General features: G+C 30.1%; 1 protein-coding gene across 1 annotated transcript; it reads right to left on the bottom strand.

Annotated features, from left to right (window-relative positions):
• Positions 1-354: 354 nt before the first annotated feature.
• LOC100812294 (glutaminyl-peptide cyclotransferase) lies at positions 355-11,337 on the bottom strand. Its single transcript, XM_003533931.5, has 11 exons — positions 11,097-11,337; positions 7,739-7,795; positions 6,259-6,294; positions 4,402-4,466; positions 3,395-3,458; positions 2,487-2,613; positions 2,233-2,330; positions 2,000-2,070; positions 1,681-1,711; positions 1,430-1,484; positions 355-759 (listed from the first exon to the last, which is right to left on the bottom strand). Exons 1-11 carry the CDS (start codon positions 11,310-11,312, stop codon positions 608-610), a joined length of 972 nt encoding a protein of 323 aa, XP_003533979.2. The 5' UTR covers positions 11,313-11,337; the 3' UTR covers positions 355-607.
• Positions 11,338-12,029: the final 692 nt, after the last annotated feature.

The following is a 12,029-nucleotide window of genomic DNA, read 5'->3' as shown; positions in this document are numbered from 1 at the left end:
CTAAGTAACATTATTTTTGAAACTGATTGTAAGCTTGTGGTTGATAGTATCAGATCCCACCGATTGACATCTCAGAGGGAGGAAACTTAGTTAATGAATGTAAGGAATTAATGAGTCAAACTTCATCCTTTGAGTTAGGATTTGTAAAAAGACAAGCTAATGGAATTGCTTATCAATCAGTAAGGTTGGCCCTATTTCATCTTAGTCTCTATGTTTTTTTATCATGCAATACTTTGTGTGGAGAATTTGATGATTAATGAGATGAGATAAGTATTATTCAGTCGAAAAAAAAAGTTTCATGTTGATGTGGTTTAGTCCAGTTTTAGGGCAAGAGGAAAGGGGAGTAAAATAAAATAAACACACAAAAATTCAAAACTTTCATTGTTGAATCTTAATGACAAAACGATTAAATATCCCGAAGGGCTTCAAGCAAATGAACGAGAGCCATCCATGCATCAACATCACAATTTTAGGAAAACAAGAAAAAAGATCTAATGACATTTATTCTAAACCCAATATAAGATAAAGTCCTTCAACTATAGTAAGGTGTCTTGGACTTTCTTTTTGAGTCTATACTCGTGCCCATAATTTCCTATTTAGCTTCACCTCATTCCCTTTGGGCTGGGTCAGCCAGCACAAGGTTCGATGGAGGTACATAAGGCTCAGGCAAGCAAAGTTGCTCAATGGTCCCTTCTTCAATTGGTTCCTTTATTGGTGAAACCTTGATTTCATACAGCTTTGGCCACAGTTTTCCGGTCACTGCAAGCAAGACATATGTTCCATAAACTTATTTGAGTTGTAAATGGAAAAAAGAGAAAAAGCAAAAACATTATCTTTCACTTTATTGATGCTTATTAGGGAATTCCTAGATGTAATACTGTTACAATTAAAAAAAAGTATGTGATAGCTCCGGTTAAATATCACAGTTAAAATTCACATGACAAAGGTTGTAGTTTGCATGGTAAAAATGTTGAGAATTTCTTTTAAATATAATATAGATTTGTTGAACTTTGTAATCTTATACATATCACTATTTTAAGATAGGATGACCAAAATGTGGATTTGACAAAAGATAGAGAGATTACAGTTATATATTTAAGACTTAAAAATAAAAAAGAACCCGCATAAATTTCAGCTGGTAGCAAAAGATAGGTTTAAATGAAAGTGATGATGACATTTCTCTTTCAATTGGTTACTACAAAATGATGGTTTGAAACATTTTTAACTGAAAATTCAAACACACTAATATTTGTTGGATTCTACAGTCAAATCACTTCCATTCTGACCTTTATTAATTATTATAACCAAATATCATGCCTAATTACAACTTACAAAAGAAAAGGTCTCAGATGAGTGAAAAGGAAATAATATATGATTGAATAACAAATTGAAAATTGACAATTTAAAAAATTAGAAGACCGGGACTTACCGAAGATACGCTTTTGCTCACCATCCCATGCTATCCCATTCAAAATATTATCTTCCTAAAATATAAAAGATCAACACATAAGTGTGACAAAAACTTTTAATGACTTATCTCGAAACAGGAATGAGTGATGGTTCAAAGTTTAAAGCATTTTGTTTGTATATGTCCCTGTTTTTAAATTATAGCAGCACATAAAAATGCAACATATATACACTAATCTTATCTCTAGATATCAAAAGGTTCAGGGTCCTTACACTAATCGCCCCTGCTTCAACAAGTTCTTTCCTGCGTATGATAGATTAAATGTAACATTAACAAAAATGGACAAATGTACTAAATAATAAATATAGAGTAAATCCTCAATTTGGTCTTCAAAAGATTATTAATCAATGTGGTCCTTGAATGATAAATTTGTTGGCATCAAAATAATCTAAAAGTCACCGTTTAGTAGCACAAAACTGATGTCATGATGACTGAAAATCATCAAGGACCAAGTTGATGTTTGCTAATCTTTGAGAACCAACTTGGGATTTACTTCATTTATTATATCATTAACATAAACAAAAGCATTACTTTAAATCTTGGAGGAGAATCCATCCAAGAACACTGCCATCACTCGGAGAGATTCTTACAATGCAGTCAGTCTACACAAAGAAATATCAACCTCAATGAAAATCTAGCCAAACAGAGAACCTTGGACCAAAGACATCATACATCCATACATGGCTAAAATTAGAATTTAAGGGAAAGAGATATATTTTCTCTAACAGAAATCATAGTTAATCAGTAATCACACAGAGGCATACCGGTAAAACATTTGCCCAAACTTCACCATTTATGTATTCCAATTCATTGAGATTGTGTACTTCATGACCCTTATAGTAGACAACTTGTTTTGATACAGCTACAGAAAATAGGGCAATGTAAATTCCACTAAAATGCAAGGCATACACATTAACTAAACAAAGTATTGTCAAGTTAGAAAACTGGACCCAAAAAAGTTTGGGAAAAAATGGTGAAAGGAAAGGAATGGAACTTCATTGACAGGCAATTGGCAAACCTTTAAATGTCTGAGGATCAGTTTGAATCATTTGATACAATGTTGAACTGCCATCACTTCCAAACAAGACTTTTCCATCAGTTGCCAGACCCCAACCATCATTCATATCATGATTAAATGTCCCAATCTACAGAAATTCTAAAAGTAAGCTGTTTGAGATCTAGGTGGCTATGTTAACAGGCACTTTGGGGATTTCACCTCACATCACTGATGACATCTCAGGAAAAAGTATGAAACAATAAAAACAAGATTGATGTTTGCAAAACCATTCCATGTAAACACTACCATGGGGACCATATATAGTAATATAACACACTGCTAGTGCTGACATTACATACAACCAGCTTTTATGAACATTCAACTTGTTTAAATGACAGGAATCCTCCAAGTTATAACATACATTGTCTACCTCTAATTTTTAATCAGATATATCAACTGAAATCACTTACACTACCATGCAATTGAACTTTTAACTTCTAGCATCAATGTTTAAAAAATCTTAAAGTTGTAGCTGCCAAGATGCAGATTAGTTTTAAGATATTAAAAACTAACTCCTCGCTATACGAAGGTATGGGGGAGGATCATTGTTTTATCCTTGCATATGTCAAGAGACTATTTTTAGATTCTAACCTATGACAAACGGGACACCATGGCGCAACTTTATTGCTGAGCCACGCCAGGGCTCGACCTCTAGTTTAAGTTATCAATAAAATTAAAAATTAAAATGAAAAAAAATATAAGATTAATAGATTTTACTATAAACTTTAGGAGAATATATTTATATAATTACACAAAGTAGAAAAGAGTCAAAAGACATATTGCAAATCTCGTTGAATCAAATCAGTACAAATCACTCAAACCATGACAAAGACAAAAGATTAAACGAGTGGGAAGGTAAAGCAACAAACTTGGCTTAAATGTTTTGGGTCATATATGAAACCATTTGTCCGCAACCAAGTTACTTGGAAGAGCCTACATAAAGTGCAACGGAAAAATGTATTAGAATAAATCCAAACATCAAATGTCAGCGTGAAAATAACTTAATGATTAATGTCTTAATCACGAGTGTTTAAGCCAATAAGAATACATTATTTCTTAGTAGAAATAAAGTAAGCATCCCCTGCAACATCCAGAAGCAATGGGATAAAATTGTAACACTGCAGAACGACAAAGTCAATTATTTAAGTACTCCCTTCATCCAGAACGACTGTAATTTTAACCTTTGAAAAAAAATTTCAAATCGACCGATGTTCTCATTTTTCAATATATAAGATGTTGAAACATTTATTATAATTTTGTCATGTAATAAATAATGTTGTTTTGGAAGATTTAATATTACATTTATTACAATTCAGAGAGAGAACAGGGATGTTTTAGTAAATTGTCTGTTAGTAAATGTTAATTCTCTTGGGATGCTAGCTTTATTGGTCTATATGAAAAAAAACTTAAACATTAGTTATTTTGGGACGGAGGGAGGATTATCATAACAAAATCAAACAACATGAAAGCACAGCACAACCACGTTGTATATTACTCCTGCAAGGCCCAGTGCTAATGGGAATGTGATCAGCTTTTGACATTTAGTAGCAACTAGCAAGCAATAAAAAAATTGTGTTTTAAACCCTTAGTTTCAACACAATTCAATAGGTAGCTCCAAAAAGATCTCAATTTCCAAGCGGTTTTATAGAAATTGTACCGTTGCTTTTATTTTGTGTTTTTATTGAAGCTACTTAGAAGGTACAATAACGAAATATATGTCAAACGATTAATGACAAAGTCCTGTCTTTCTTAAAAAATGTGGACATTTTTCCCTTTCTATTCCATCTCCTCATACATTGGCAATAGAACCATTGTTTTAAGTTTAGCAAGCAACAAAAAAAGTAAGACCAAATGCAACGTAATTTGCCTTTCACACCTGCTATTGAGGAGAGTTAAACCTTCCCCAAAATAAGAATCATCCATCTTGTGAATAATGTCAACCTGCATGTGGCACAAATAATTACAAAATTTACATTAACTTCAACACTGTCCAAGAATCAATCAAACATAATAAGCATGTCAGATTGATATGGACAATAAAAAATATTTGATTTTATTAATTTTTTTCATACTTGTAATATAGGTCATTTTCATATTACTACCTAACATTCATTTTTTTCAATTAAGTATCTGGAAAAAATTTCAGTTTCAGTTTACTATCTGTCATTAGTCGTCTTCCGTTAAGTGATGATGTGACAGACAAAGTGTTGCGTCATCACGTCTTGTCATAGACACGTCATCACTCTCAATTATGTGGCATTGACATGTCAATGATCGGGTGTGATGATGTGTCACTTCATTTGTCATGTCATCACTTAACGAAAGACAACTAATAGCAAATAGTAAAATGAAACTATTGAAAAAAAAATTTAGGTAGGTGTTTGACAAAAAAAAATGAACTTTTAGATAGTAATATGAAAACGATTTATTTTTCATGTATGAAAAACTTATTTAATATATGACATGAAAAACTTATTTAAATCATACATAATTGGTGTTTTGCGGTCTATAACCAATATACATATGTAACATGTTATGTTTTCTATCACTTTTTCATCACTATTCTCTCGACCCAAAATATATTACACCATTTGATCTTGTTGGGTTCTCTTTTGACTTTGTTCATATATTAAATGTACGTATCTTATCTCTTTAATTTCACCTTTAATACTATATTATTAATTTAGTTCAGTTGATTAAACATGATAAATTAATAGGTGAATTATTGTAAATTTTAAATACTATTTTTTATTCCTACAAATAAAAAATATCTTATTAATTTAATGTATTTTTTATTTAGAATAAGGAATTATCTTAAAAAATAAATAGGATAAAGTTTCTTAAGTCTATATAAAAGTAAATTACATATATATTCATCAAGTTATTTTAATTAATTTTTATTTTTTTTTTACAAGTTTACAAATATTTAATCAAATAAAAGTATTTGAGAAACGATTTTTTCTTATTGACTTATAAGATTTTCTTTTAAACATAACTTAAATTTACAACTATCATTTTTATTTTTATTTTGAATAAAATAATAAAATCTATCATTTATCATTTTATCTGAAATTAAATTATTTACTTTGATGAAACTTCTCCTTATCATTTGTTAACTAAACAATTGTTTTTCAAATTGGCTTAAATAAGTTTTTCATACCAGCAAAAATCGTTTTCAGATTATTACCTAAAAATTTATTTTTTGTCAAATACCTGAAAAAAAATTTAGTTGCATTCCACTACCTTCCGTTAATTGTTTTCCGTTAAGTGATGACATGGCAGACAGAGTGTCACGTCAACACACCCAATCATTAACACGTCAGTGTCATGTCATTGAAGGTGATGATGTGAAAATGAGGTGTCTGTGATAAGATATGATGACATGACACTCCGTCTGCCACGTCATTTCTTAATCAAAGACAACTAACAAAAGGTAATAAAATGAAATTGAAAATTTTTCAAGTATTTGACTGAAAAAAAATAAATGTTAGATAATAATCTAAAAATCATCTATATTCCAAGTATAAAAAACTTAATGAAACTAAAATATTTTTATACTAATTGAAACATCAAATAAAGTTCCTTTCTTTATGAGAAAGGCATGTATGTATTTTTATTATCATTATTCTTTTGTTATGTCAAAGGCACAATACACTTTTAAATCCAAAATGAACTGAGAATTAGAACATGTATATCAGTATATGGAAGAGTTCAAGAAATGAGTTATGTGTACCTTCCCAGTACAAAGAGCAACTTTACGGACAGATGACTGAAACAACAAATAATTGAAAGGTTAAATCCAATATTTCACATAAAAAAATTATTCATTGTATGTCTAGGAATACCAAGATTAGAATGTAATAAGAAAATAAACCTAATCGTGTTTTATAGAATAAATTTTACAATATTTAGAAGCTCGAAAACACTTTCATAAACCAGTAAGTGTACTGGTCTTATCCCAGACAAAGGATTTGACCTTATAGGAACTTTTGGATTTCCATTTTAATTGATTTATAAATAAGAAATATTAAATACTAAATAACTAGCTTATAAGCTATATAAGCTCCTTGAGTACCTCACTAAAGACATTTAGTTGAAGCTTATAAGCTAATTGAAAATCTAAACACTTATAAATGATCTGATTTATTTGTTTGGTATAGAAATTTATTTTAATTACTTACAAATTATTTGTATAATCAACTTCGAGTAATGTATAAAAATAAGATAACTCATAAGTTATTAGTTTTTTTTGTTTTCTCAATTTTAACCTCTCTAACTTATTTGAAATTTTTTCTTACCTTTTTGTCTTTAATTGGAAAACTCTTCCCCAATTTTATCACTTTCGCACGCACACGACAATCAAATAGAAAATTGTTATTATGAAATTTAAAATTATGTTTTTTTGTCAAATTATTTATTTTAATTGATTATTAGATTATTTTTATTTTTAATTAAAATATTTGATCATTAAACAAAAATTTATAAAAATAATTTTTGTTTTTAAATAATATTAAAATTATTTAAACCTTAAAAATGGTTTTAAATATTATAAGCAAAATTATCGAATATTTTTCATTGTTTTATAACACAAAATAAAAAAAATTATTATTATCCTATTTTTTAACACGTGAAGTTATTATAAATAAATGAAAATATTGAAATATGTGTATGTATAACAGCATTATTCATTCCCAACCAAATCTTATGACCATTAAAGGGTGGCACTGCACAAGTCTCCTATCATTGTACGTATTTGTAGGGTATAGGGAGGATCAGATGTGCAAAGCCTTGTCCTAAGGATTGGGACTCTCTCCATTAATTACTGGAAATTTTCAGTATAAAAGAGATGGACACATACTTTATAGGAGTGAAATTAAAAGACACATACATTACAAGAAATATGTGTCTTTTTCTCTTGTACACTGAAAATTTCCCGTAAACAAAGAGGATCTTTACTCTTGTCCCAACAGCAAGAAACCCATGCATCACTACCAAGAATAACCCTCAACTACATTTTATAATCATTTTATAAACAAAATGAACAAATTGAGATAAATGATGTCGTGACTGATTCAATATTCAATAATACAGTTTCTCATCCCACTACTACTGTGAAAAGGAAAAATTAATGTAAGGCAAAAAGGTAATTAAATAAGGTAAAAAAAAAAAAAAACAAAAGAAAATGCAATGTAGGAAAACATGATCAATATTACCTCCCCATAAAGTCCAGTTGACTCAAATAAGGTGTCATTTCCAGTATAAAGAAGGCCCTGAAATCAAAACAGAAACAAAGTCATTTTTGTTGTTGATTTATGCATCTATAAGTTACTTCTTGCATTTTTTTTAGAATGTTTATTTTTTTTTTTTTATCTTTAAGTCATTCCAAAAGCCAAAATCTACAATCACTCCTGAATATTTATTTTACATTAACCATTAACCATCAAGTACATAGCATAACATCAAAATTATCTGTCCACTCACTGGCACATCTCGGTCTTGCAAAAAGTAAAACAAAACAACCAAAAAAGATAAATAAATAAACAAATAAAAATTAGAATCATGAAAAATAGATTGATAAAATAACTAGTATAATATAAAAAATATTAAAAAATAACTACAAATAAAATAAAACTCAAAACTCTTTTGTTGATAAGAGGAAGAAGAAAAATAAAAACAATAATATAGAAAGGATGAATGAATCTGATTTATTCAATGAAGTAGCGTACTTCATATACAGATAGATTATAATTGAATGATAAATGACAATTACAATAATTAAAACTGGGAACAATAATAATTATCTACAGTTAAACTAACAATAATAATTATCTATTGATAACAATTTATCATTCTATAATAATAGGAAGATATTATTAACAAACTAAGCTAGAGCTGCTTATCCAATGTTGCATAATAATAGGAAGACATTATTATCAGACTAAGTTAGAGCTTATCCAATACGCTCTCACAAGATGAAATCACCATTTATGACCTTCATCTTGGTTGTTAGCACCTAAAAATGTGTAGCAACCAACGGTTTTGTTATAATGTCTGTCGATTGATCTTTTGCTGACACATGTGACACTTGAAGTCGACCTACTTGGACTTGTTCGTGAACAAAATGATAGTCATGAGATATATGCTTCATATGCTAGTGAAGCACATGGTTTGCACATAGATAAGTTGCACCAACATTGTCACAAAAAAGACGTGGTGAGTGTGTAAAATTGTGTTATCAATATGTGCTATGGGAAGAGCAATACCATCTCCTACAATGAGTTTATCTTGGCCATGGTATGAATTTGTGATGTGGAGATTATCTAGATCATTGTTGATATGATGAATAGCACCAGAATCCACGATCCAATCAGTGGGCACATGTTGAGTCATTGTGCAAGCATGATGTGCGGAGGGTTCTGGATTTCTTTAGAGATATCCATGAAGCTTCCAACACACATTGGTTGTATGGACAGGTTTGTTAGAGTATTGACAAAACACCTTTTTTGAGGAGTTGGGAGAGGTGGATCGGTTGAAGGATGATCCATGATTTGCATTATAGGACTTTTGTGGTAAGGTTGCTTACCCTTGTGTATTGCATGAGCAATGGCAACAAATGAGGTATCATTGTTGTTGTCATCCCTCTTGAGATAACTCTCAAAGTCAAGAGAAGATCATGAAGCTCTTCAAAGTCAATCGGTTTTTCATGAGTGTGAAGAGCTGTAGAAACCTCCTTGTACTCAGCACTTAGCCCATTTAAGGTGTGAATGACAAGGTCTGCATCGTCCAGTGGATCATTGGTGATGGCTAATTCATCAGTCAAAGATTTTATTCCATGGAGATAATCAGTCATGGATCGAGAGCCTTTCGTGAAACAAGTGAAGCATTCTTTCATATACATGATTATGGCATGGGTCTTGCTGGCATACCTTTTGCTGAGAGTGTCTCATGCCTACTTGGAAGTCTGGATATTCCCAAGTAATGTGATCACATTTTGATCAACGAATGAGACGATGGCATGAAGGATCAGTTGATCCTAGCGCTTCCAATATTGGAAGCCATGAGGGTTGGAGGTTGGGCACAGATTTGTGCTGTCAACATAGCCAATTAGGTCAAAGCCTACTAGAAGGGCATTGAGTTGGACTTTCTAGGGAGGATAATTCGTGCCATTTAGTTTGGCAGAGGAATGATTATTTAGAACTACAACTGATTGAGAGTCATTAACTTGGATGGATCTAGGTGAGGAAGACATGGTTTACAAGATCGATGTGATTGTTGTTAAGTTAAAACTTCTGATTGTTGTTAAGTTAAAACTTCTGATATCATATAGTAGTATGGAGAGAATAAATGAATATGATTTATTCAATGAAGGAGCTAGCATACTCCACATATAGATGGAGATAACAACTGAATAATAAATGATAATTACAATAATTGAAACCAAGAAATAACAATAATTATCTACAATAATAATTATTTATTGTTAACAATTTATCACTGTATAATAATATAATAATATGAAGATATTATTAACTGAGCTAGAGCTTATTCAATCATTCCCAGGGTAAACAAGGCTGTGAAATCAAAAGTCAAAACAAACAAAGTCATTTTTCTATTGGTTGTTCATTTATGTATCTTTACGTTACTTCTTGCATTTTTCTATTTTCTCAATTTGAGTTTTATTTTATTTTATTTTTGTCTCTCAATTAAAAATTTATTATTTTTAATTTCTTAACTTCATATAAACTAAAATTATGTTCTTTTAATTAGTCTCTCAAATTTTGGTGAACTGAAAACCTGCAATTTACAAATTGAAGAACTAGTAAAACATATTTTTAATTTGAAGACTAGAATTAAAGTGTCTCAAATTTAAGAGACTAAAATCATATATTTAAGGCATATTTTAAAGATAAAAAAGAATAAAATATAAAATATAAAAAATTAAAACTAGTATTTAAAAAATATTACTTGATGTAGGATTTGAAAAAATACCACAAGTATTTAAAATAAGTTTCTTTAGCAAGCAAAAATTAATAAAATCACTTAAACTTCAAGTTATTTTGAAGTGACTAAAATAAACTTGTTTATCATAATAATAAGATAATACAAGCCTTTAAACTCCTTTTTTTACAGCAAACTTTTCAACGTACTCTTAAAAACTTAAAACTTGTTGGAAATATATACTTGTGAAACATACAACGAAAACATTCTTAGCTTTTGCTTCTGATTTTCACGTCACGTACGTGCATTTAATTTTTGTCTGTTGGATGTGGAACCAAACAGGCACTCTAATAAACTCTATTTACTAGGATGACAATCATGTTCAATTTGGTTCTAATGTGCTGCTTTTTGGTCACCAAAAACTTTCGATCTATACACATTAATTAGTTTCAGAATGTATTAACTTACTAACAACTTTACCCTATCAAGTTGAATTCATCTCTCTCAAAGAACCAAACTGTGCATACAAAAGCCCCAGCTGGAAGGGACTAAAGCTACACAAGTTATCACCACTTTGACGAATCAGATTTTACCTTAATTCAAACAACGAAAAAAGGAAGAAGAAAGGTTGACCTGAGTGAAGGCTTGTGGATCGTGAGGAAACTCATTGACGACGGTGATTGTCTCATAGGAAACCCCGCATTGCAACGCGAGGCACTTGTCCGACGAAAGGACCAAGAGGGTGACCATGGAGACCAGGAGAGAAGCAGAAAAAAGCTTGGAAGCAGCCATGAGAGAGGGTTCAGAGGGAGAGAGAGAGAGAAAAAAATATATTAATGCAACGTTCATGAGTTGGAGAGTTAATTACGTAACTGTAATGGAGCACATGGAAAAATATGTGAAGCTATTATAATTCTTTATTTTTTTCAATATTTTTAATTTTATCTATTTTTAAAAGTAATCCACAATCATAAGTAATTACTGTATAATAGTTTTTAAACCTAACAGTTGTTACAACTATATTTAATTCAAATAAAAAAGACACTTAAAGCACAAGGCAAAGAGTGTCTGTTTTTAACTTTTATTTATATATATATATATATATATATATATATATATATAAGTAGGTGGGGTATTATTAGAAATAAATTTTACAGATTTTGTGGGCATTTTTGAAAATATCTAGGCAGCCTTTAAAAACATGGATTACATTAAATGAGTGAAAAAGAATGTGCAATCATTTCCACTATGGTAGACTAGGTGAGAGAGGACTTCGTGCCTCTTTACGTATTTTAAATAAAAATAAAAGAAAAGGAAAAAAATTCAGAAGTTAAAAAAAAGACTAATAAAAAAAACTAACATGGAAGTAGTTGATAGTTATTAAAAGAGAATACTAAAAGTTTAAAAACTAAAAAAAAAAATGTCTAAAATTTGTGTCACCACCCTTCATGATAAATACCGATCACATTAAAAAGATAGCAATCATATTAATAATTCTTTTATTTCTTATTCTTTTTAGTGTTGGAGGGTTTGCTTTATTAGAAGTAGGTGGGGTATTATTGGAAA

The sequence above is a fragment of the Glycine max genome, chromosome 9, assembly GCF_000004515.6.
Source record: "Glycine max cultivar Williams 82 chromosome 9, Glycine_max_v4.0, whole genome shotgun sequence".
In the NCBI taxonomy this organism is placed as follows: domain Eukaryota; kingdom Viridiplantae; phylum Streptophyta; class Magnoliopsida; order Fabales; family Fabaceae; genus Glycine; species Glycine max.
This window is presented reverse-complemented; position numbering and strand designations above follow the sequence as displayed.

Bases quoted from the DNA above. Each gene is read 5' to 3' on its own strand.
- LOC100812294 (XM_003533931.5), bottom strand. From the start codon at position 11,312: ATGAACGTTGCATTAATATATTTTTTTCTCTCTCTCTCTCCCTCTGAA. The intron at 4,467-6,258 runs GTACACATAACT...TGCCACATGCAG, and splicing joins TTGCTCTTTGTACTGGGAAG to GTTGACATTATTCACAAGAT. The intron at 1,712-1,999 runs GTAATGCTTTTG...TATCATACGCAG, and splicing joins ATTCTCCTCCAAGATTTAAA to GAAAGAACTTGTTGAAGCAG.